At 53.7% G+C, this 23,939-nt stretch overlaps 1 protein-coding gene across 3 annotated transcripts; it reads left to right on the top strand.

Moving 5' to 3' along the window:
• The first annotated feature begins 3,852 nt into the window (after window positions 1-3,852).
• Window positions 3,853-23,447, top strand: IPO13 (importin 13). 3 transcript variants are annotated; one of them, XM_061122147.1, is made up of 20 exons: window positions 3,858-4,587; window positions 6,353-7,089; window positions 12,353-12,493; window positions 12,584-12,725; window positions 12,816-12,982; window positions 13,192-13,312; window positions 13,399-13,546; window positions 14,052-14,158; window positions 14,242-14,268; window positions 14,446-14,580; window positions 14,750-14,893; window positions 16,196-16,276; window positions 16,786-16,923; window positions 17,086-17,182; window positions 20,011-20,063; window positions 22,260-22,326; window positions 22,417-22,475; window positions 22,629-22,718; window positions 23,002-23,183; window positions 23,275-23,447. In XM_061122147.1, exons 1-20 carry the CDS (start codon window positions 4,504-4,506, stop codon window positions 23,369-23,371), a joined length of 2,817 nt encoding a protein of 938 aa, XP_060978130.1. In that variant the 5' UTR covers window positions 3,858-4,503; the 3' UTR covers window positions 23,372-23,447. The 3 variants fall into 3 exon arrangements, with proteins under 3 accessions (XP_060978131.1, XP_060978130.1, XP_060978129.1); XM_061122146.1 differs by having other exon boundaries at window positions 3,861-4,587; window positions 13,977-14,158; XM_061122148.1 differs by lacking the exons at window positions 20,011-20,063; window positions 22,260-22,326; window positions 22,417-22,475; ... (1 more) ...; window positions 23,002-23,183; window positions 23,275-23,447 and adding an exon at window positions 17,753-20,004 and having other exon boundaries at window positions 3,853-4,587; window positions 13,977-14,158.
• The last annotated feature ends 492 nt before the right edge of the window (window positions 23,448-23,939 follow it).

The following is a 23,939-nucleotide window of genomic DNA, read 5'->3' as shown; positions in this document are numbered from 1 at the left end:
AAGGAGGCTGGCAGCGGCTGGGTCTGAGGGTCAGGACAGTCTGGGCCAGAGAGATCTAAGAGTCATAAATCAAAGACAAGGAGGTGATGAGCAGCAGAGGCTAAGGCTTGGAGACCCAGCAGTTTAGGAACAGGGAGAGGAGAAGGGACAAGGCTGTGAGGGAGACCAAAAGGGTGTGACCAGAGTGGTGAGGAAAACAAAGCAGAACAAGGGGAAGGAGCAGTCGAAGGGGCCAGATGCAGCAGAAAAACCCAGTCACATAAGGACTGAAACTGTCCATTGGATTCTCTGGCCACAAGGTGGCCTAGGGACTCAGGCTAAGCTTCTTGCTGAAAACAACTAGAATTACTTAGACAAAATATACTTTTAAAAATTAATGCATCTGTGAGCTGGCATACACAGAAGAAATATTCAGGCCAAAATAAACAAATACAGGAACTACAAAGGTAAACAAAGTTCAGTAGCTGGTATTCGCCTTGAGGGCATTTTCTTTACCTGGGGAACCTAGGCAATGGTTTGCAAGGGCTCCCTTGCAAAGAGCTTATGGGGGCAGAGGGGGTCTACCTGGAACATTCTCAGTAAGGCCAGAACCCCAGAGGACTATGCCCACACCTAGAGGTGAACTAGAAATAAACCTTCTCCTCCTTTCCCTAACCTCTTTCCCTCAAACCAGGGGACTACAAAGAAAATAAACTTCCTTAGTGCAATTAACCTTAGTGCTAAGTGAAAGGGGAGAAACCTCCCCTGAGAATTCTTAACTACAGGCGGGACCCTCATTTGGTTTTGCAGACCAAAATTCACACTGTTTTAGAAGGTTGAAAAACTTCAAACTGGTTATTCTGTCATGGACATGGATTGCTAGTGGTTCCAGGTAACCAACGGAAGTTATTTCTCCTCCTCTCCTGGGCTCTGGAATGCTCTCCTGAATTTGGGAACCCCTCCCAGGGTTGTCAGGGCTTCCCGGTGACTCAGCGGTATGGTTCAGGTGGCAAAGAGTCTGCCTGCAAAGCAGGAGATCCAGGTTCAATCCCTGAGCCAGGAAGATCCCCTGGAGAAGGAAACAGCTGCCCACTCCAGTATTCCTGCCTGAGAAAGTCTATGGACAGGGGAGCCAGGTGGGCTACAGTCTATGTGGTTGCAAAAGAGCCTGGCATGACTCAGTGACTAAACAACAACAACCCAGGGTTGTCATGGGTTCTGGCCCCTATATGTTCTATTCTTTTTTAAAAAAACAATTTTAATTATTTAAAAATTTTATTTATTTTTGGCTGTGCTGGGTCTTTGTTGCCTTTGGGAAGACTTTTCTCTAGATGCAGCAAGCAGGGGGTTACTCTTTGTTGCAGTGCTCGGGCTTTTCATTGCAATGGTTTCTCTTGCTGCAGAGCATGGGTTCTATGTGCACCACTTTCAGTGTTGCAGCATGTGGACTTTAGAGCTGGGGCTCGGCAGTTGTGGTGCACATGCTCAGTAGTTGCTCCATGGCATGTGGGATCTTCCAGATCAGGGATCAAACCTGTGTCCCCTGCACTGGAGGTGGATTCTTAGCCACTGGACTACCAGGGAAGCCCCCTCATTTTTTTTAGGAAGAGGTGGACAGATTTGAACACAGAATTTGTGGTCTTAACCCTCCCTCCATTCCTCCACCTTCCACAGTGATATTTTAGTATCAGGGCCAAGACATTTCACACCCCTATGCACAGACCTGGAATCAGTACTTTATTGTGGCTTCCTGTTTCCTCCTTCCAAATTCCCCTTTCCTTCTTCAATGTATTATACTGTTGCAGGAAGGGGAACCCCCCCCCCTCCCAGGGCCCAAAATGGGGATCTTGTCAGACACATGTGCTGACAAAGCAAGAGGCTTTATTGGGAAGGGGCACCTGGACGGACAGCAGTAGAGTAAGGGAACCCAGGAGAACTGCTCTGCCTCAGGGCTGGCAGTCTTGTTTTTATGGTGATGGGATTATGGGATTAACTTTCTGGGCTGTCTTTGGCCAGTCACTCAGGGTCCTTCCTGGTGGCACACACATTACTCAGCCAAGATGGATGGCAGCAAGAAGGATTCAGGGAGGTGGTAGGACCTGTGGCGTCTCCTTTTGACCTTTTCCGAATTTTTCTGGTTGGTGGTGTCAGCTTGTTAGTTTTGCGTTCCTTACCATGACCTTGTGTGGTAAAATAAGTGAAGTCGCTTAGTCCTGTCCGACTCTTTGCAACCTCATGGGCTGTAGCCTACCAGGCTACTCAGTCCATGGAATTTTCCAGGCAAGAGTACTGGAGTGGGTTGCCATTTCCTTCTCCAGAGGATCTTCTCAACCCAGGGATTGAACCCAGGTCTCCCGCCTTGCAGGCAGACGCCTTACTGTCTGAGCCACCAGGGAAGCCTGGTGGTGTGGTAAAATAACTCATGCAAATAGTTACTATGGTGCCTGACCAGGGAGGGCAGTTTCAGTCAGTGTTTCCAGTAACAATTCTATACACAGATTTTTCTAAAGTGCAAATTCAATCATCAGTGCCCACTTGCAACCTCCTCATGGTTTCATATTGCACTCAGGATACAGTGTCAATTTGTCTTCCAAGCTCATCACCTTCCTCATCCCCTCCCCCTTCCTCACCTTCACAGACAACCCCCTTAAAAGTGAACACAGCTAACTAACTGTACTTCAAACATTTTCTTGATGAAGATTTGTTGAATGACTAGATTCCCACTGGAGTCTGCCTACAAGCTAATCAAGCCCCCTCCTCCCCAGTCTCTTGCTGTTCTTCTTCAAGCTCAGATCAAGTTTATCCTCCTCAGGGAAGCCTTCATCCACCTTCTCAGGCCTCAGTGGCTATAGCCAATGCCAGCTTCCTCCACTGAAGACAAGAACAGAAGTCCTTTCCTTTTTGATTTTTTTTTTTTTTTTCCACCTGGGGTAGAGACTGCAGGGGACTTGGGCCGATCAGATCTGTGGCTGATCTCTGCTACCCTAGCTGTGTGTAAGCTCAACTTTCCCCAAGTTCGGCTTCCTCATCTGAAAATAGTAAATGAAAATAACCACCACAGAGTTGCTGCGAGAATTGGACTTAAAGTATGCAATGTGCTGTTCCTTGCACTTAAATATTAGCTAACTTAATTACTCATAAAGACAAGTTGCTTCCAAGAACCTAATGAAATTCTCCAAGCACTGTCCATGGTAAGTAGTTTCCCGGTTGCTCACTGGGTGGCCCTGAGAGCCATCCTATTTTATTCCTGAGGCGCGCCAAGCCCCCTTCCTCCTCAGAGTGGTGCGGACGCGTCTTCTCAAAACAGTACCCTTCCGGGGCCCGAGGTCTTGCTGCCAGCGGAGCACCAGATTAACCTGTGTCCCCCCCACCCCCTCAGTCCCCTCCCAAACACACACTTTAACCTCCAGCCTGGCTTCCCAGCTCTATCCCACCTGCCCCTAGACTCACGTCCTCTTAGGGACCTGCCCCGAAGGGCCTCTCGCCGGTCGAACTTGGCCGCAATAGGCCTGAGGCTGCCTGGGCTCGGCCGATCCCCAGCCCACGTGCTCCCGGCCTCCGCCGCAAGACACCGCCTTCCCGCTGGGCGCCATGCGGACTACATTTCCCAGAGTGCACAGCGGCGGGGCCTTGGCTCCGGGGGGCGGGGGGGGCGCTCAAGCGGCGCTCCGCTCCGCGGCCTGCTCAGGGGCGCGCGGGCAGGCGCGAGGATAAGAGAGGGGACCCGGAATGAGTTTCCGCGCAGTTCCGCCGGGCCGTGTCGGGCTGTGCCGGCCGGGTCGGACCAGGGCAGGCGTGGGTCCGGGGGGGACGGCTTCTGAGTTGGCGGTGCCGCGAACAGGCGCTCGGGGCAGCCCGTGCCTCGCTGAGGTCCCCGCCCCGTCCCGGCCGGGCCGGCTCGCCTGTCAGTCACTGGGGCGGAGGCAGCGGCAGTGGCAGGGCCGGAGACTGAGGGTGAGAAGAGAGCGGGCCTGGCCGAGCCGAGGGGACCTGCCACAGCCCCTTAACTCCACGGACTCTTCGCCCGAGACTTGCGAAGCTGTACCCCTGCGCTTCGTTGGACGCCTCCGTAACCCGCGAAGGGCTCTCTCCCCCGTAACCTCCCACCCCCGTGACCTCTTCCTAGAACCCGAGATCTCACTAGGGTGTTGTGGTACAGGCCATCGACCCTGTGACCCCTTGGTTTTCCCCAGGCCTCGCTTCCCTATGACTCCCTCCTCATAGATTCTGGGGACGGAACCCTGATCTACCATCAGGACCCCCGCCGGCAAACTCCTCACTGACGGCTTTCTCCTAGGAGTTCCCCTCAGTGGGTCTCCTCCAAAGAGCACCCCTTTTGGCCTCTGGCTAGCCCCCCACCCTCAACCGAGGTGGGGCGGCCTCGGCAGCCATGCTTGCCCTGGGACCCCTGTCACCCCACCACTTCCTGGGCACCCAAGCCGGAGTCTAGCAGGGGGCCAGCAGCCAAGAGGCTGGGGCAGGAGACAGGTCACGGTCCACCTCCCTGCTGGGGAGGGAGCAAAGATGGAGCGGCGGGAGGAGCAGCCGGGGGCTGCAGGGGCTGGAGCAGCACCAGCCTTGGACTTCACGGTGGAGAACGTGGAGAAGGTATGAGGGCCCTGGGGAGGGGCACTCCAGTGACAGAGCAGAAGTTCTGGGGACTGACACTAATGCCAGGGCCCAGGCCTGGGCTGGGTGCCCGTTGGGATGGTGCCTCCAGAGCACCTGGCATTTGCTGTCTCTCTGGGCCAGCCCACAGCAATGCGATGGTGTCTTAGGCTATTTTTGGCCTTCCATAGACACCGGTCCTCTGTGGATACTCTAGGGTCTTGGGATGGTCCCTCCAGGGTGCTGATGGTTTAGACCCTCCAGCCAGACTGGCTACTCTCCAGCTCCATGGGAAATGCATGAGCAGTGCAGTAAGAAACCAGGAATGAGGGAGACTTGCAGCTCAGTCCCCAGAAACCAGAGTGATGCTGAGCCATCCTGGCCCTGTTTTATTGAGCAGGGGCTCAGAAAATAATCTGAAACTAAAACAATCTGGGTCGTGTTTTCTCTCTTCCTTGGAGAAGGGTCCTTCGGTTATTGGATGGAGGCCAGACCACTCCCGGGCAGGCGGAAGTAGGGCTGACCCCTTGGTTTTGTGCTGGATCCAAGGGGCCTGGTCCTGCTGGCAGCTTCAGGGTCCTTCCCTACTCACCTGCCCACATGGCTTCCTGCCATGGCACTTTCAGGCTCCCCCACTGCTCAGTCTGTCTTTTTCAAACTGCTTCTCTATTTCTTTGCTGGGTTCTGCCCCCAGAGGCTGGGAATGTAGAAATGCTTTCCACCCTGGGATGGATGGGGGAGACAGGGCTACCGTGGTGGAAAACAGAATGATTGCAGATACTCATTTGTTATTCTTGAGCCCCGTTTACCATACCCAGTGGTAAGGATGCATCTTTCTGCTTCTGTTCTCTGCCTGCCTCAGCATCCCAAGAGTCCAGACAAGGAACAGTGGCTATAACTGACTGTCAGGGGGTACAGATAGGGCTCAATCTACTTGGATGGAGCCTGCTTGGGGTGAGAGTCCTGTCCTCACTCGTCCACCCCTTTGGGCTGGGTAGTGTTGGCATGGTGGCGCACTGTTCCATGTGCCTCCAGGGAAATAAACCACTGTTTTCCTACTGTGTGAAGTCCTAATGGAATTGGGACCCTGGGGATTTAGCTAGTTGAGAGCTCCAGGCTAGGCATATGCCAGGGCTGCAGGCCAAGACTTCTCTGGACCAGCTTTTTTGGACCCTCTTGTGTGCTCTCAGAGGAGTGTTCTCACCCTCCCTTCCAGTTTGTCTCTGCCCTAGGGCTGCCTGGCAAAGTCTTAGTCCTGCTCAGATTTCACAATGGCTGTGGTGCCAGCATCTGGAGTGACCTAGGGATGATCCTGGGGGAGCTAAATGGAGCTTTTGGGGTAGATGAGAGCAGCTGTGCCTGGGAGGGTTGGAGGCGGGGGGTGTTCCATGCTGTTCTCAGGCTTAGCTTCTTCCTTATGGAGCCACTCCTCCCACCCAGGCCTTGCCCTTTACCTCAGGTGCTTTTCCTTTGGGGAACTTGGCCTCCTCTTTTGCTGCTTTCCTGCAGAAGGTCACGTTCCCAACCCCTAAGGTTTTGCTATAAAGAGAAGAGGCTATGGTGGAGTGTGGGCAAGTTCAGGCTCTCAAGATACCAGCCGGACCCCAGGTCCATGAAGCACTGCTGAGCCTGAGCTCTCCCTTCCCGCTCAGCCCCCTGGTCAGAAAGAGAGGACAGTTTTGCAGGACCAAGTCATGGCCTATGTTCTGGGCTCTGGCAGGATCCAGAGTGGCCAGCACCTGCTCAGTCTTGTGCTGTCCTGCAGGCGCTGCACCAGCTCTACTATGACCCCAACATTGAGAACAAGAACCTGGCTCAAAAGTGGCTGATGCAGGCCCAGGTGTCCCCACAGGCCTGGCACTTCAGCTGGCAGCTCCTGCAGCCGGACAAGGTGCCTGAGATCCAGTACTTTGGGGCCAGCGCCCTACACATCAAGATCTCTCGCTACTGGAGTGACATCCCTACTGACCAGTATGAGAGCCTAAAGGCACAGCTCTTCACCCAGATCACCCGCTTTGCCAGTGGCTCCAAGATTGTGCTGACTCGGCTGTGCGTGGCACTGGCCTCACTGGCTCTCAGCATGATGCCCGACGCTTGGCCATGTGCTGTGGCAGATATGGTACGGCTGTTCCAGGCTGAGGACTCACCGGTGGATAGCCAGGGCCGCTGCCTGGCCCTGCTGGAGCTGCTGACAGTGCTGCCCGAGGAGTTCCAGACCAGCCGCCTGCCCCAGTATCGCAAAAGCCTGGTGCGGACCAGCCTGGCAGTGGAGTGTGGGGCTGTCTTCCCACTGCTGGAGCAGCTGCTGCAGCAGCCCAGCTCACCCAGCTGTGTGCGTCAGAAGGTGCTCAAGTGCTTTTCCAGCTGGGTGCAGCTGGAGGTACCGCTGCAAGACTGCGAGGCGCTCATTCAGGCTGCCTTCGCTGCTCTGCAGGACTCAGAGCTCTTTGACAGCAGTGTGGAGGCCATTGTCAATGCCATCTCACAGCCTGATGCCCAGAGGTGAGCCGGTCCCAACCTTCCCGGAGATGGACAGCCTGCTTGGCCAGCCACACACCCATCCATCCATCTGTTCAGTAAACACTAATTGAGTATCTACTACATGCCTGGCCCTATGCTGAATATACAGCAAGGAACCAAACAAGACATGGTCCTTGTCCTTGTGGTTCAGAGAGGGAGACAGACGTTAGACAACAAACCATCCAACGAATTATTCAGTGAAAATATTTGATTCTCCCTTCTCGTTCTCTTAGTCAGTCGCCCAGTCCTGGCTGCTCTGCTCCTGACTATGCTGCATATCTTTTCCATTCCCACTGCCCCCACCCTAGTGTAAGGTGTCCTCATCTCTCTCCCCATATTACCGAGGGGCTTCCTCACCAGTCCGCTGGTTTTCACACTTGTACCTTTCATTGCCCACCCAGCACCCAGAGAAATCTTTTTAACAATGAGGGTCTAATCTTTCCTTTCTGCTCAGAAATTCCCAGTGGCCCCACACTGCTCTTAGGATAAAGTTCAGAATTCTCAATGTGATTCACGAGGGCGAAGCAGAGCATGGCACCCCAACCTCGTCTCGAGCCATGCTACTTCCTTTCTTCACTCTCACACAAACTTCTCAGTTTCTTGTGTCCCAGGCTCCTTCCAGCCTCCAGACCATCACATGGACTTGTCATATCATCGTTGCCTGATCCGAAACTTTACTTGGGAAAGTCCTCATGATTTTTAAGACTCAGTTTGGTCTTCTCTATTATTTTATCTCAGTACTCCCAGTGTTTTTCCTTCTTAGCCTGTAACGCAATTTCATTATAAATTAATGTATGTCTCCCCATTAGTCTCTCAGCAATGTGAGGACAGGCTCTCTGTCATTTTATTTTGTCACATTGTGCCTGGCAGCACTTGGTAGCAATCATTATTTTTTAAACAGAGGAAAAGTAGGAGTTGCCTACTTGGTGAGGGTCAGGGGTGGGAGAGGGTGGAAGGGGAGCGAGTGTTCCAGGCTTCGGGAGATAGAGCAGGGGCAAAGGCATGTAGTGGGCAGCACCACCATAGACTCAAGGATCCAAAACAAGGTGAGTGTAATGAGATGTTTCCTCAGGAAATGTTGCTTGAGCATCTGTTTATGTGTGGGGTCTAGGCTGACCACAGGGAGCCTAAAGATGGATAGGTTGATTTCTGCAAGTCAAGAGCTCAGAATCCAGGAGACACATGGATGGGCAAGTGCAGCCTACGTGATGGGTGCTCTAATGGAGGGAGCAGGTTGCCGTCAGAACTGAGAGGAAGCATTTAACCCAGTGTGAGGGTATGAAGGGCTTCCCAGAGGAGGTGCCAACTGAGCTGTGCTTTGAAGGCTGTGTAAGAGTTAGCCAGATGGAGGTGATGGACATGGAGAGGACGTTTCAGACCGATGGAAGAGCCCAAGCAAGAAAGGGTGTGAGAGAGCCTGGCGAGTGGGTGTGATTAAACAGCAAAGTGTAAGGGCCAGTGGTAGGAGACCCGCATCATCAAGGCCTTGTTGACCAGGCTTAAGATTTTGGTCTTTGTGCTGAAGAGGATGTAATAAGAGAAAATGGCGTGATGAGATTTTTGGTATAAGTTGGATTGGCTGGGGCAAGCCTGGAAGCCTGATACTTCACATTTCAGAGAAAAGACTTTGAGAATGCTCAGCAGAGCCAGAGGGGGAAATACCATTGAAAGGGATGGCCTGGGGAAGTGGCTGGTGGCTCTAGCCTTGGCATTAGTCATGTTTGTGTTTGAATCCCATATGATTCACTTCCTAGATCTGAGACCTTAGATAAACCACTTTTAAGCCTCAGTTTCTGTTATCAGTAAAATGGATCATTATACAGAGTTTAAATAGAAGAATGTGCCCAGGGCCTGACCCTGGTATTCTGGGAATATTTTGGTATGAAGATTCAATAAGAGAATGTTTGTGAGAGCTTGACATCGCATTAATGGCGGTTACTAGTATTTGGTATCATGATTGCTTTGGCAGTTAGTGTGAGCCCTTTCCCATGGCTTCTCAGCTTTTCCACCTTAGGGTGGGTACCAAGTCCTAGGTCAAAGCCTTTCTTGGCTGGCTAGGCTCAGACAATTGGTGGCTAAGGGGAATTGGCAGGGCCAGTGCGTGGGTGATGTGAGGTGTCCTTGGATACACCCAGGTTTACCCGCCTAGCCAGTCTCGAGGGCTTTGGCAGGTAATTGATGCCTCTGCTTCTCTGAACGAATGAGCAAGCAAGGAGCCAGTGAGGGAACCTATAGCCTCCTGAGCGCCCATTGGCTGCAGCCCCCTTGGTTGCTTAGCAACTCTCCCCATTTTCTCAGCTCTGCTCCCAGAGCTCTAATTGCAGGTCTGGGCTGAGCTCAGTGTGAGTGGCAGCCAAGGAGTCCCAGCAGCTCTGCCCCGGCAGCTCAAGCTGACCAACAGGAGCCAGGCCTTTTGAACCCAGGCTCAGCTGTAGTGTTTTAAAGACATCCTCTCTTATCTCCCTCCCCCAAACCTAGAAGCCTCGAGGCCTCAGGTGCATTCTGTTTGTTCACAGGTCTCAGGCACAGGTGTCCGGGTGGTAGGAAATCAATGGAAGAGTTTCCTCTATGGGTGGACTGCATCCAGCCTGGAGTCAGTGTTTGGGCCTTGCTCTGTCTAGTCCATTTCCTAACTTTGGCTTGAGAAAGTCATCTTCAGTGGCTTTGAATTTTGGGTCATCCAGCCACTCCCCAGGTGTCCTGACGTTGGCTCTCTCCTTGGCTGAGCTTGCACTCAAGTCACCATTTTCCCACCCCACCCACAGCTGCTGCTGATTGCCTGGCTCTCTCTCCTTTGAAAAAACTTTTTTCCTGAGATTTGTTTTTCATCCTGGGAAAGCTTGTTGCTGGGGGGCTGGAGAAGGGAAAAAAGATGAATTAGACAGGCTCATGGGAGCTTCCATCAGTTAGAATTTGAGATATGTGCTGAGAGCTGCATAGATCCTTTGAGGAAATTCAGGTTGGGCCCTGAAACAGAAGCAGACCTATAGCAGTGCACGGGGCTGTCTTAACTTGGAATCTGTCACTATTTGCTCTGTGACCTTGAGTAATGCTCTGACCTCTACTGGGCTATATTGTCCTTGATTTATCCCGTTATGAGGCAGAGATGAGACAAATTAAGAACTTTGATTACCTACTGTGTACATGAATTTTGAAGATGTGAGGGAGCCTTGGAATTCAGTGAGGATGCTGTGGGGGTAGGGCACTACCTCCTGCTGCCATCTCAGCTACTGGGCAGCTCATGGGCCATGGCCTTGGCCCTGCCCCTACTCATTGTGCCGGAGTCTGGCCTGAAGGTGCCCATTGTCTTGTGGTGCAGCCCGTGTCAGGGCCATGAGACAAGCCATCCCCGCGGTCTCCAGGCCACACCCTCTGGAGCTGTCTCTGGGCTGCGGGTAATCTGGTATGAACGTCTTGTCCCACCAGAACCGGGATGTGGAGGCCAGCATCCTGGACTGGTTGCCTCTTGTCCTTCTCATCCTTTGCCTAAGGTTACCTTGCTGGGGCTACCTCCTAGCAAGCTGCTTGGGGCAAGTCCAGATAGAACTCCTTCTGGATTTTCGGTACCGCCTCCCCTCCATAGATTGCTATGGTGACACTATGATTGGCAGTAGAGGGATCCCCCCCCCCCCGCCCCCCGCCGAGAGTATCCCTCTGCTTAGTCTCATCTCCACAGAGCAGGCAGCTGGGGATGGAGCTAGCCTTCTCTCAGTCTCCTTTGTATATTCTGCTTCCTCTGCTCCTTCCTTAGGGATCACTGTGCTTCAGTGCTCTGGCTCAGACCCTTTTCTCATTCAGCACTTATGCATGCACGCATGCTAAGTCGCTTCAGTCGTGTCTGACTCTTTGCGACCCTACGGACCATAGCCCACCAGGCCCCTCTGTCCATGGGATTCTCCAGGCAAGAATACTGGAGTGGGTTGCCATGCACTCCTCTCATTCGACACTTAATTCTTGGTCACTTTCCATCTATTCCCATAGCTGTTTGCTGATGATTCCAAAATCTATGTCTCTTGCTCTAACCTCTCCATTGGGCTTTAGGTTTTTATATCCAGTTCTCTCTGAACACTTCTGCCTGCCTATTTCCCTGGGTACCTCTGATTCAGTATGCCTAACACTGAACTTAACACATTCTGGCCTCCCGTTAAATTTATTACTGTCCCCATTCATCCTCTCCTCCAGGTCTCAGTAATATTTCCACCAGGGAGAGTTGTTCTTGACTCTTAGCTATCCTCCTATCCCTGTTTTATTTCTGAGTTCCCTCTGAGTTCATTCCCTCCCTTACTGCCACCAGACTCCTTAGGAGTTAGGATTTGGAGTTAGGAGTGGAGGGTGGGGGTTGATGCTCTCGGGAGCTGTTGCTGTCTCCTGAAGTTTTTAACAAGACTCTTCTGTCTTACCTCTTCTGTCTCCTATCCTCGTTCAATCTCCCCTGATACTGATGGTATTAGTTTCCTACAGCTGCCATAATAAGGTACCACACCCTGGCATATGCGACAAAGAACTATTGTCTCACAGCTATGGAGCTTGGAGGTCTGAAATCAAGGTCTCAGCTCCCTCTGAAACCTGTAGGAGCACCCTTCCTTGCCGCCTCCCAGCTTCTGGTGCTTTGCTGGCAATCTTTGGTGTTCTCTTGGCTTGCTGCATGATTCCAGCCTCTTCCTTTTTTGTCACATGTCATCCTTCCTGGAGGTCTCTGTCTTCACATGAATGTCTTCTTTCAAGAACATCAGTCATATTGTATTAGGGCCACCCCCCTACTCTCTGATCTAATCTGCAGTGACCCTGTTTCCAAATCAGGTCACATTCTGAGCTACTAAGGTTAGGGCTTCAACACATCTTTTTTTGGGGAAACAGTTCAATCCATAGCTGTCTTATTCTCTGGCCCCCCAAAATTTATTTGTCCTCCCCACATGCAAAACACATTCACCTCATCCTAACCTCCCTAAAAGTCTTAAGCCATTCAAGCATCAGCTCTAAGTCCAACTGGAGGACACAGGTCCAGCCACACTTTCTTTTTGTATGTCCTTTCCAGAGTTCTCCTGGAGGTCTCTGACCTAAAGGTATTCCCAAATTGGGCAATGTCAAACCTGCCACATAGGCCTCGCCCCTGACCTCTTTCTTGCTTTGGCTTTGATGTGGAAAGTGGGTCTTTGATGGACAACAGAGAGATTGTGCCTTTCTCCCAAAGCTGGTGGGGGATGGGCAGACAGTTCTGATGCATCTCCTCACCCTCTGCCTCCAGGTACGTGAACACACTCCTAAAACTCATCCCACTGGTGCTGGGACTGCAGGATCAACTGCGACAGGCAGTACAGAATGGGGACATGGAGACCTCCCACGGCATCTGTCGCATTGCTGTGGCTCTGGGCGAGAACCACTCCCGGTGAGGAGAGGGGCAACTGCAGGTGGGATAGCAGGACCCTCAAAGAAGTAAGGGAGGTAGAAGGACCTCCCCATGTCTTCTCCCTCCCAGGGCCTTGCTGGACCAGGTGGAGCACTGGCAGAGCTTCCTGGCCCTTGTCAACATGATCATGTTCTGTACGGGCATCCCTGGCCACTTCCCTGTCAACGAGACCACCAGCTCCTTGACCCTCACCTTCTGGTACACACTGCAGGTGTGTCACGAGACCCTCAGGGGACCTGGACTGTGATGGAAGAAGGGGGTCATGGCATCTGTGGCTAAGTCTCCTCCCTGCTTCTCTCAGGATGACATTCTGTCCTTTGAGGCAGAGAAACAGGCTGTGTACCAGCAGGTGTACCGGCCAGTCTACTTCCAGCTGGTGGATGTGCTTCTGCACAAGGCCCAGTTCCCTTCTGATGAAGAATATGGATTCTGGTCCTCAGATGAGAAGGAGCAGTTCCGAATTTACAGGTGACGCTAGCAGGCCAATCCTAGCTCTAAAGGGAGTCCTGAGATAATGAAGGCAGTGAGGGGAGGGGCCCAAGGCCAGGTTCCATGAATCCTGGGCCTCGCTCCTCTGTTCTCTAGGCACTTTGGCGGGGCTATGAGGGAATTGGGGTGGGCTCCCGTGCTTGGGAGAGGCATCCAGGCAGTGTATAAGGCCTTCATCTGCTTCTTAGGGTGGACATCTCAGACACGCTCATGTATGTCTATGAGATGCTGGGGGCCGAGCTCCTCAGCAACCTCTATGACAAGCTGGGCCGTTTGCTCACCAGCTCAGAGGAGCCCTACTCCTGGCAGGTACCTCCCCAGCCTGATTCCCTCAGCCCTCCCAGATCTGTCACATCCTCCTCCTCAGCCAAGCCAGTGGCATCCTCTTTCCCCAGCACACAGAGGCCCTGCTCTATGGCTTCCAGTCCATCGCAGAGACCATCGATGTCAACTACTCTGATGTGGTGCCTGGGCTCATTGGCCTCATCCCACGGATCAGCATCAGCAACGTGCAGCTGGCAGACACCGTCATGTTCACCATTGGTGAGACTTGCCCCACACCCTTGAGCACATCCCCAGAGCCACAGCACACATACCCAGCCCACTTGCTGGGTCCTGTCCAAAGTGGGAGACATAAGTGCACACACACACAATCAGAAACTGCAACCAGTTGACTGTTCTGGCATGTGTAGGGGTCCTTGATACAGTGCGCTGAGCTGCAGTTCAGTGAGGCTAGTTCGTTGCCACTGCAACATGGCTCGGGGCCTCTTCCGAGTAACTCCTTCCCGCTTATCATCAGTAAGGTCGTGTTTGATCCCGTATGTGTGTATTTGCTCATCCCATATTCTGAACACACAGCACTCTCTCTGTTCAGCAGCTCCAGCTCTACCCTGCCAGGAGATGTGCCTGCCTTGCAGGGACCTGGCACACAGCCAGCCTGGCCTGCCTCAGATGTCTTCCCTTCTTCCCCTAGGAGCTCTATCTGAGTGGCTGGCTGACCACCCCGTCATGATCAACAGCGTTCTACCCCTTGTGCTGCATGCTTTAGGCAATCCCGAGCTCTCTATCTCTTCTGTGTCCACCCTCAAGAAGATCTGCCGAGAGTGCAAGTATGACCTGCCGCCCTACGCTGCCAACATCGTGGCTGTCTCCCAGGTATCCCAGGGCCCTGGGTGCAGCTGGGCCTCAGGGCACAGTCTGCCCCGCACTGATACCATGTTCCTTCTCTTTATCCCTAGGATGTGCTGATGAAACAGATCCATAAGGTGAGTTCATAAGTTTCTAGGGGGCTCGCCTGTTTGAGGTATTGGGGGGATCTGAAGAAATCCTGTCTTCTGCCTTTGTGCCTTATTCTCTGTTCTTGGAACCTTCCCCAAGAGGTTCATTCTTCCCACCCACAACCAGGTGTGTCTGGGACTGACCCTCCATGTTCTGCCCCACAGACGAGCCAGTGCATGTGGCTCATGCAGGCGCTGGGCTTCCTGCTATCAGCCTTGCAAGTGGAGGAGATCCTTAAAAACCTGCACTCGCTCATCTCACCATATATCCAGCAGCTGGAGAAGCTGGCAGAAGAGATAGTGAGTGAACTGTTGCATGTGCGTGTGTGTATGTGTTGTATGTGGCCGCAAGCAGCAGTGGGTCTCTGGGGCTGCCCTTTGTGTGGGCTGTGGCTTAGCTGCTGAGGGGTGGGCTGGAGCTGGCAGTCAGGGCTGGGAGATCCAGAGCTTGGTTCCCTTCTCCCCATAGCCTAATCCTTCCAACAAGCTGGCCATTGTCCACATCTTGGGGCTTCTCTCCAACCTCTTCACCACACTGGACGTCAGTCACCATGAGGATGATCATGAAGGCCCTGAGCTCCGGAAGCTGCCAGTGCCACAGGGACCTAACCCCGTGGGTGATGTTGTCATTGCCACCACCCCCCCTACCCTGTGGGAATGTCATAGTCACCCCTGAACTCTATGGGTAATGTTGTCATTGTTTCCCTGGCCTCATGGGGCATGATGCATTTGGTCCTTTGACCCTGTGAATGACCCTCCCACTGCCCCCCTGCTCTGTAGGGAGTGATGTCATTGTCTCACTCAGTCCTGTGATGATGTTGTCTTTGTTCCTAGCCTAACTGGGGTGGTAGTATAGTGTTTCCTTCTCCCCATGGGGGACACTGACATTATACATCCTAAGTGATGTAATTATGGTACCCTGTTTAACCCCCAACTCTATGGGGCCTTCTACTTCAGCCTTCACCGTCCTCTACAGGCACTCAGGATGCTACCTACTCCACATATAATAGTTCTTGCCTTTGAGTGGCTCTTGGTCTAGAGGAAATACATGTAAACAGATTGTCACAAAGCACTGTGATAAGTGCTGTGGTAACTTGGGCACAGGACATTGGGGTGACTACTTATGAGCTGTTTAGTCTGGGACAAGCCTCAGCTGCCCATTCAAAACTACGAACATCGGGATATCTGATGCTCATCTTATAGAACTGTGCTGAACAGCAGGTATAGTCTTGATTAAAAGTACTTTGCATACTGTAGAACTCTGTACAGATGCGAGGCACCGCTTTAGTCATTGTTCCAAGTACCCCTCCAGTGTTTTCTCCTGGAGAAAAGGTAGCCACAGTATCCTGGTCCCTCTGCTCAACTCCCCACCCCAGTGTCGGTCACCCTTTTGGCTCCAGACCAAACCAAAGCCACTGTCCTCCCAAAGAACCCCTCCTTCTTCTGTGGTAGTCATCATCCCTCCTTCCCTCACCTCCCAGGACCTCAGGCTGCCCTGCTCCACCATAAGCTGCCCGTATCTACGCATCCCTTGGGGCTCTCTACCCTAAGCCTATCTGGGTGAGACAGCATCTCTGCTTCTTCAGGGGCTGGTCCATAGGTCTTTGGCACTAAAATGCTTTTACTGAGCCGAAGTAGATAGGGAGTGACTTTTTAAAAAGATTACAAAGTTTTAATAGTCTTCTGAAGGTTGCAGTTTGAGGCTTCCTCTAAGATGATCCCTAGAATTCAGGGTATCTTTGATTCATGGGGGTTCAGCAAAGCACTCCTTCCCCAGGGTCCTGTGTACCAAGTCTTCAGCGTGCAGTCTGGGGTAATAGGTTTGAAACTCCTGGCCTACCTCCAACTACCAAGTAGTCCTTCTCGGGTGGGTGAGAGTGGTATGGGGGCACCTCACTTCTTCCTGTGTCTTCAGGTGGTGGTGGTACTGCAGCAGGTCTTCCAGCTTATTCAGAAGGTGCTGAGCAAATGGCTGAATGATGCCCAGGTGGTAGAGGTGAGTGCTGACCCTTGCCATCAGCCCCCATGGTGACTCTGCTCAGAAATGGAGCTTCCACCACCTCAGCTTGCTATGATCTGGAGGAAGTGAAGGAGACGAATCCTACCTCATAGATGCTCAGAATCTCTGGGGAAGAAACTTCCTGGTGTCACAAGAAATGCTGCACCCAAGGCTGTGATGCTGGGGCTGAGTGACAGTCAGGGATCCATTTTAGCATCCAGCACCTGTCTTGGTTCCATCCAGTTCAGGAGTTTCTCGCTATTGTTGCTCCCTGAGAGGCTGTGGTGGAGATGTGAGGAGCTGGAGTTACGTTACAGAGTTCCATCCTCAGCCCCTCTGAGAAGGGCCTTTCAGCCTCTTGCCTTCCAGGGTGAGGGTCAGACTAGCCTATCTTCCAGGGTTCACGCAGCCAGGCAGGGGTGGTGGGTAAGGGCCCTTTTTTGGGCCTCCGTTCTGTTGCAGCCAGTGGTGACCTGCTGACCAGGCCCCCTCTTCTTTCTTCCCAGGCGGTGTGCGCTATCTTTGAGAAGTCCGTTAAGACGCTGCTGGATGACTTTGCCCCCATGGTGCCACAGCTGTGTGAGATGCTGGGGCGGATGTACAGCACCATCCCCCAGGCCTCCGCTCTTGACCTCACTCGACAGGTGGGCCTTCATCCCAGGCAGAGATCTGACCCAGGGATTGGGCGGGTGGGTTGAGTAGGGTGGATGGTTGCTCTGGCAGGAGTCCTCGCCTGCATTCCAGGGACGCTGGCCTGTCGTGGTGGGCCAGGGCCTCTGCTGACCAGCACTCCCTGCTTTTTGCAGCTGGTCCACATCTTTGCTCATGAGCCCGCCCACTTTCCCCCCATTGAGGCCCTCTTCCTGCTCGTCACCTCCGTCACACTCACCCTCTTCCAGCAAGGTAGGTCCCGACCAGGGTCTCTGCTGCCGCCGCCACTGCCACCGCCTCTGCCTCCCTGACCGGGGAGCCACAGCTGCCCACTCTGTTCTCCTCTCTCCCCTGAGTTGCACATGGGTTTTGATGGGAAAGTAATGGGATCAAGCACAGCACAGTTGTCACCTTACAGATAGTTGACACCTTAGGTGGAAGTGGACAAGAGAGTGAATGATGTCTTCTCCTGGGCTCAGGGCCAGGCCGGATGTGGGGGAAGGTGGGGCTGGAAGCTCTAAGGGTGGCTGGCTCCATTTCCTTTGGGATAGAATGAAAGCTGACAAGAACATGGGCTTCGAAGTCAGCTAGACCTAGATTCTAAGCTCATCACCACCAACTAGTTGTGTGACCTTGGGCAAGTCACATACCTTTTCAGAGCCTTTGTTTCGATATCTGTGAAATGGGGATGTCAGATACTTGCTAGGATTGTTAATAGGTATTAAAGTAGCATCTTTCGGGCCCCTGGCTTGGGGATTTTGCACATGATGTACTCACAGAGTGCTGGTTCCTTTCCCTGCATTGAGACTCATTCCTTTCTAGGCCAGAAGCCTTTGGCTGTGACCCCAGCCCCCCAGTCACTACGGCCCTCTGCCTGAGAGAAGTTGGGAGTGGGGGGCTCCAGGCTTCCCCTGCTGCCTAACCCAGGCTTCTCACTTGGAGAAGAAACAACGTTGTTCCGTCAGCCACCTGAGTTTGCCTAGAGTCACGCTCACAGGCTTGAGGCTCACCAGGAGTCTTAGCTGGAGTCAGAGTGCTCTCTGCTTCTGTCCTCAGTATTTGGTCCCCTGATGCTGACCTCTGCTCTGGTGGACCATGGGTTGTTTCCAGAGTGGGGAGAAATCTGAGCCAGACCCGGATGTGGTCCTCCTCAGCCTCACCTCCCCCCACCCTCCACGGCCACTGTTCATCTGGATCGCCTCAGCAATCTTCTGACTGGTTTCCCTGGCATCTGCCCTTCTCCAACCCGTTCTGCACCCAGCAGCTGTAATATTTTTTATAAGACACAAATCTGAGCACTTTGCCCTACCCGGCTTAAGGCCTTTCCGTTGCTCCCCGTCACCCTCAGGTTATGGTCCCCACTGCCCGCCACCACGTGACATAGACCTGCATACTTCTCATCGGTCATTCCTGAACGGCTTCAGCAGTCCAGCCACCCTGATATTTCCCCCATCATGTCCCCTTTGATCTCTGTACCCTGCTCCTCTGCCTGGATTGCCCTGTGCCCTTCACTGGGTGAGCTCTCTCTCCTCCATGCCTTACCCCTGCATCAGTCCTCGGAAGCTTCTCTAAGGCAGAGCTGGGTGCTTCTGACCTTGCGCCAGAACTGCATGGGCACGCACCGCTGATACAGCGTTGATCACACTCAGTAAGCAGCTTCCATGACTGCCTCCCTCCCTGGACTAAGCCCCTCAAGGGCAGGCTTGGGTCTCTTCTGAATCCCTCAGAACAAGGGCAGCAGAGACCAGACACCAGACATTGTTGAAGAAAGGAGGCAAGGTCTCCTGGCTCTTGGAGCCTTTCTTCCTCACTGTCCAGCCTACCTCTAGCAGGGTGGCTGCTGAACCTCAAACCTGCCATCTACAGGGACCCCAGGCTTGGGTACGTTGGGCCTCACTTTACAGGACTTGCCCCCTCAGCTTAGGGGGCAGATGTGGAAGGGACAGGCTTTATCAAGCGTTTCTCACAGCCTGAAGGAATTAGGGAAGAGATGATTACCGACTTGAGAGTCGGGGAAACTGAACGTGGATGGCTTGCACAAGATCACACAGCTGCTTCGTGGTATCTCAGGCAGGGGTTCCCACAGCGTCTCCCCCTGAGAGTGGGGCGGCCAGGCAGGGGCTCCAGGCCACGCCTCGTCCTTGCTGAAGGTGTCATCAGAACTGGAGGCAGGACAGTGTCCAGCATCCTACTTGTTGGGCCTGTTGGTTGTCTTACAGGACAGGCTGCCCCCCGCTCACCTGCTTCGCTGTCCCAGTCTTGCCATACCTTCCTCGGGCTCTGCCCTCCCGCTGCACCGTGGGGTGGCACTCTGACTGGTTTCCCTTTCTTCGTGCGCCCAGATGGTGGGAGGGGGTCGTCAGCCCTGGGCCTGGCTCTCTGCTGAGTCTGTGTCCATGCGGAGGGGCATTGTGGGCGGGGCTCTCATTTTTGCCTCATCATGCAGCTCCTTCCCCTGGGCCTTGACTGGCCAGCCCCACAGCATATCAGGCACTGCCGAACCCAAGAAGGAGTCTTCTGGATTAAGAGAACCCTGTAGATTCCTTTCTTTGGGTAGACCAAGAGCCCTAAGGGCAAGAAAGGGAGCGGACACCTGCTCAGACCATGATGCCCAGGAAGGGCTTTCAGCCAGGCCTCCTATGGCAGTACCAAGGACCAATCTCCCGCCAGCCCTGCCCTCCTCTTGATGATGAGTGATGGGGAGGTATGTGATCGGAAGCAGTGTAGGGCCACTGCAGGATGCCAGAGGCCACAACAAGAGTGTGGGGGCTGTTTGTCCAGCTACATGGTGGCCAGCATTGCTCAAGCACTGCAGGGTCCCTTGGGGACTGACCTGAGGAGGAGTAGGTGGAAGGCCCCTTGGGAGGGAGCTGGGGCAGACCGTCCTTCACTTTGCCGTCTCTTTCTGTTGGGCTTCTCCCAGTTCATGGTTTTTGTATGTTTTGTTTCTTTATCTTGCTTCCTGCTGCTCATGTGCCCCCACGCTGTCTCCCTGCAGGCTCTCAGTCCCACATAACTATATGAGGTTGAGTTGCTGTTTGTATAATTTTTTCTTAAGTTCCATCTTTATTATATTTTAGGGCCCAGGGATCATCCTGATATTGTTGATTCATTTATGCAACTCCTGGCACAGGTGTGTTTTAGTTTTATTCATTCACGTTCTGTTCTCTCTCTTTCTCTTTCTCTTATGTTGAAATTCAATTTAAGCCTATTTTTAGCTTTCTGTTGACAAATTTTTTTTTTCTGTTCAGTTGAATAGAGTTTCTTCATCTGTTTCCGTGGAAGTTGACAATCCAACATCCTCCTTTAGTGCCCCTTTGCCTCAACTAGCTCAGTCCTCCACAGAGACCAGGGAGAGGCTGATCCTGAAGGGAGGGAGCTGGGCTGGCCTGAGGGGTGGGCATGGGAGGGGGTGGTAACCGTGCCCAGCAGCTCCTGTGGGCCCGAAGTGACCAAAGGGCTCAGGGCCAGGACCGGAGTGGAAGGGCCTGGGGTTCGCTGTCCCTGTGCTCCTGCGGGGAACGGCCTGCCTCAGTGCCCCCAGCCTGCTCTTGAGAGGTAGGCTGGGAGGAGCTCCGAGGGAGGGGCCAAGCTGAATGTGCTGCAGTGGAGCCCAGAGCTGGGCTGTCGCTGGGCTGCCGGACAGGTCCTGCTGCTGCTGGGAGGTGGGGTGCTGGCTCCATTGCGAGATGTGTTTGGTGTGTGTTCAAGTGTGTCGGAACTGACTCGCGTGTTTTGAGTCCAGTTTGGGCAGGGAACAGAAATCACATGGCTGCTGTAAGTAGTATGTGTGTTGTTCTGAGTGTCAGAATAAGTGTGTAGTTGTCATGAGCCTGTGCACTGATGGGTGTGGTGTGCTGACGTGCGTCAGACATGGACGGAGTTTGAGTGGCGATGTTTGTTGGAGGTGTGTGTGTTGGGCTGTGGGAGTGCGTGTTATGGGGGGTAGGAGTATATGTGGTAGTGGTGTGTCTGTATGAGGGGTTGTACGTTTGGGGAGATGCGTGTGTCAGGCTGTGGGGATGTGGGGTTAGTATGTGTGTCAGGGAGCTCCTGTGAGTTGGGGGCTCCTATGGGTTGGGGTCCATGATGTGTTTCTTTGTTTAATCACTCCACAAGTATTTTTTCAGTGTGTTATACGTGCTTGGTCATGTGGTAGGTGCTGAGAGTGTAATGGTGAGCAAAAGCAGACACGGTTCTTACCCTCTTGGAACTTACAGCCTAGTAGAGGGGGTGTAGGAGGAGGGGAATGGACAGTGTGCTCTGGGCCTGGGTGGACATGTGTGTGAGGGTGTATCTTTGGGGCGAGGACATTTGAGTGTGGGTGTGCATGGGGAGAGTGCACATGTTGGAGAACTGGGTAGGATGAGGGCATGGGTGTGTGGACATGGTTTGGGGATACAGGGTTGGGGGTGGGATGTGAATGTGTAGCAAGGGTGTGTTGCAAATGGGGAGAGTGGTGTACACAAGGGATGTGATTGAGGTGTGATAGAGGGTAAGTGGGGCATTTTAAGTGAGGGGGCATGTGGGGCTGTTTGCGCTTGAGTGAAAATGAGGGAGTGGAAGGTATATGAAGGCTGGAGCGTTGGGGGTTGATGTGGAATGCACTGGGGGGCTGCTGGGGGACAGCAGTGCTTGATGACTGTGGGAGCTGTGCAGAGCATCTCCTATGACCTGAGGATGTGCCATTCGTGCCTTGGTACCACTTGGGGTGAGCTCTCAGCCCCTAGACTCCATCTGCTTCCCCTAACATGGCAGCCCTGGCTCCTGGGCTGGGTATGGATGAGAAGGGCCTGGACACAGGCTGTCCTGGGTGAGAGATGGGGCCATGGCTCCTCTTCCTAAGCTGAAGAGTTTCTGAGGAATGCAGGCAGGACATAGGAGGGGGGCTGTGAACTGGGCTCCCTGTCCAGCTGCCATCTCTGCCCTGTTAACAAATCAAGGGGGCCTCAACTGCCTCTGTGAATCAAAGTGAAGTCACTGCTGGCAACCTGGAGCCTGCAGGAGGTCTGGCTCTGGTGGTGGGGGGTGGGGTGGGGTGATGTGTTTGCTCGGGGGTGACTGGGGCCCAAGCTGTGGCATTATGACTCCCAACCTCTCTCATGCACATGTGCGTTCATGTACACATACACGTACAAGGCATCCCTTGGCTGCTCCCCTCCTGACATACTGAACTCTGGAGTGGTCTCGTTCCCCAGAGATGGCTGGGTGGCTGGTTTTGGCAGCCTTCACTTGTGGTGTGTGAGGTTGGGGCCTGGGTGGCAGGTGAGTGGGAGGATGATTCTTAAGAGTCGACTAGGGCTGGGCTTACCAGCTCCACCTCCTGCAGGCTCTGAAGCGGAAGCCAGATTTGTTCCTATGTGAACGACTGGATGTCAAAGCTGTGTTCCAATGTGGTAAGTGGGGTGCCAGGTGGACAGGTGGGCCTGGGGCCCCCTCGGGAGGATCCCTGAGCTCCATCTGATCTGCCTCTGCCTCTCTCACAGCTGTGCTGGCCCTCAAGTTCCCTGAAGCACCTACTGTCAAGGCCTCCTGTGGCTTCTTTGTGAGTCCCTTGCTGACCCCCAAGCCCCCCTGCCATCCTTATACCCAGCCCACCCTGCCCAGGACTCTGTGGGATAGGGATGTGGTGTGCAGGCCTTGTCTCCAGGGAGACGGGGAGAGAGTGGGGGCTGACGGGCCTCTCTACCCTCTGTAGACAGAGCTGCTGCCGCGGTGTGGGGAAGTAGAAACTGTGGGAAAGGTGGTACAGGAGGATGGCCGTATGCTGCTCATAGCAGTGCTGGAGGTGAGACGGAGCGGGTCGGGGAGGGGGTTTGGGGATGGGGTGGCCCGCACTGCTGAGGCAGCTGCCCTCCTGGGAAGCTTGCACCTTGGTTCCCTAAACTCTGTTTCTTCATCAAGTAAATGGCTGGAAGTCGTTAGGTTGCTGTGAGGATCAGCTATCATGTGTCAAGTAGCACTCATCTTGTGCACTGTGGCTGAGGAACTGCCCGGGAGTGGGTGGTGTGGCTGGGCTCTTGCTGCAGATGGGGCAAGGCCCTGATGTGCTGAGAACCCATCTCCCTCAGGCCATTGGGGGCCAGGCCTCCCGCAGCCTCATGGACTGCTTTGCCGACATCCTATTTGCTCTGAACAAACACTGCTTCAGCCTCCTGAGCGTGTGGATCAAGGAGGCGCTTCAGGCACCTGGCTTTCCCTCCACCCGCCTCAGCCCCGAACAGAAGGACACCTTCAGCCAACAGATCCTTCGGTGAGCAGAGCTGGCAGGGCCTGGGCTTGGGTCGCGGGGAGGCGGAGGCCGTGGTGGATGGTGCTAACTTGCCCTCCCTTCTCTCCTTCAGCGAGCGAGTAAACAAGAGGCGGGTGAAGGAGATGGTGAAAGAATTCACACTGCTGTGCCGGGGGCTACATGGCACAGATTACACAGCTGACTACTGAGGGGCGCCCCCGTCCCACCCACACCTCCTCCTCACCTCTCCTTGTCCCCAAAGAGTAAACTTGAACCCTCACGGCACGGCTGTCTCTGCTTCCTTTCCACTGCCACCACCACCTAACTGGATGACCTCAGATGACCTGGGGGAATGAGGGGAGGATGCCTGGGCCCAGGCCTTGGTGGGGCATGATGGAGCCAACCTTTACCTTTTAGAGTGCAGGGGGCACGGCTACAGCCAAGCTGCCTAGACTGGAGCCATCCACATACTGCCCTTGCCCTTGGGGTAGGTGGGGACTGCAGTAGTGTCAGCAACCTGCCCCCCAAATTAAATTAGTCCCAGTGTTTATGCATGCATACACTTATTTAACCACCAGTGCTGAATACTAGACCACTAATTGTGCCATGCCTTGTTCTGTCTGAACAAAGGCTGATCTAGTCCATAGCAACCATACTACTCACTAAACTGGGAGAATGGAACCAGTGAGGAAGGCTCCGTGGAGGAAGTTTCATTTCTGAGGGCAGTGGGAGGTTTCCTAGGTAGAGGACTTGGGGCCTTGGACTGGAAGTGAGGTG

This window comes from Dama dama, chromosome 20 (assembly GCF_033118175.1).
Source record: "Dama dama isolate Ldn47 chromosome 20, ASM3311817v1, whole genome shotgun sequence".
In the NCBI taxonomy this organism is placed as follows: domain Eukaryota; kingdom Metazoa; phylum Chordata; class Mammalia; order Artiodactyla; family Cervidae; genus Dama; species Dama dama.
Note: the sequence above shows the minus strand (reverse complement) of the source record. Positions and strands in the feature narration are given on the sequence as shown.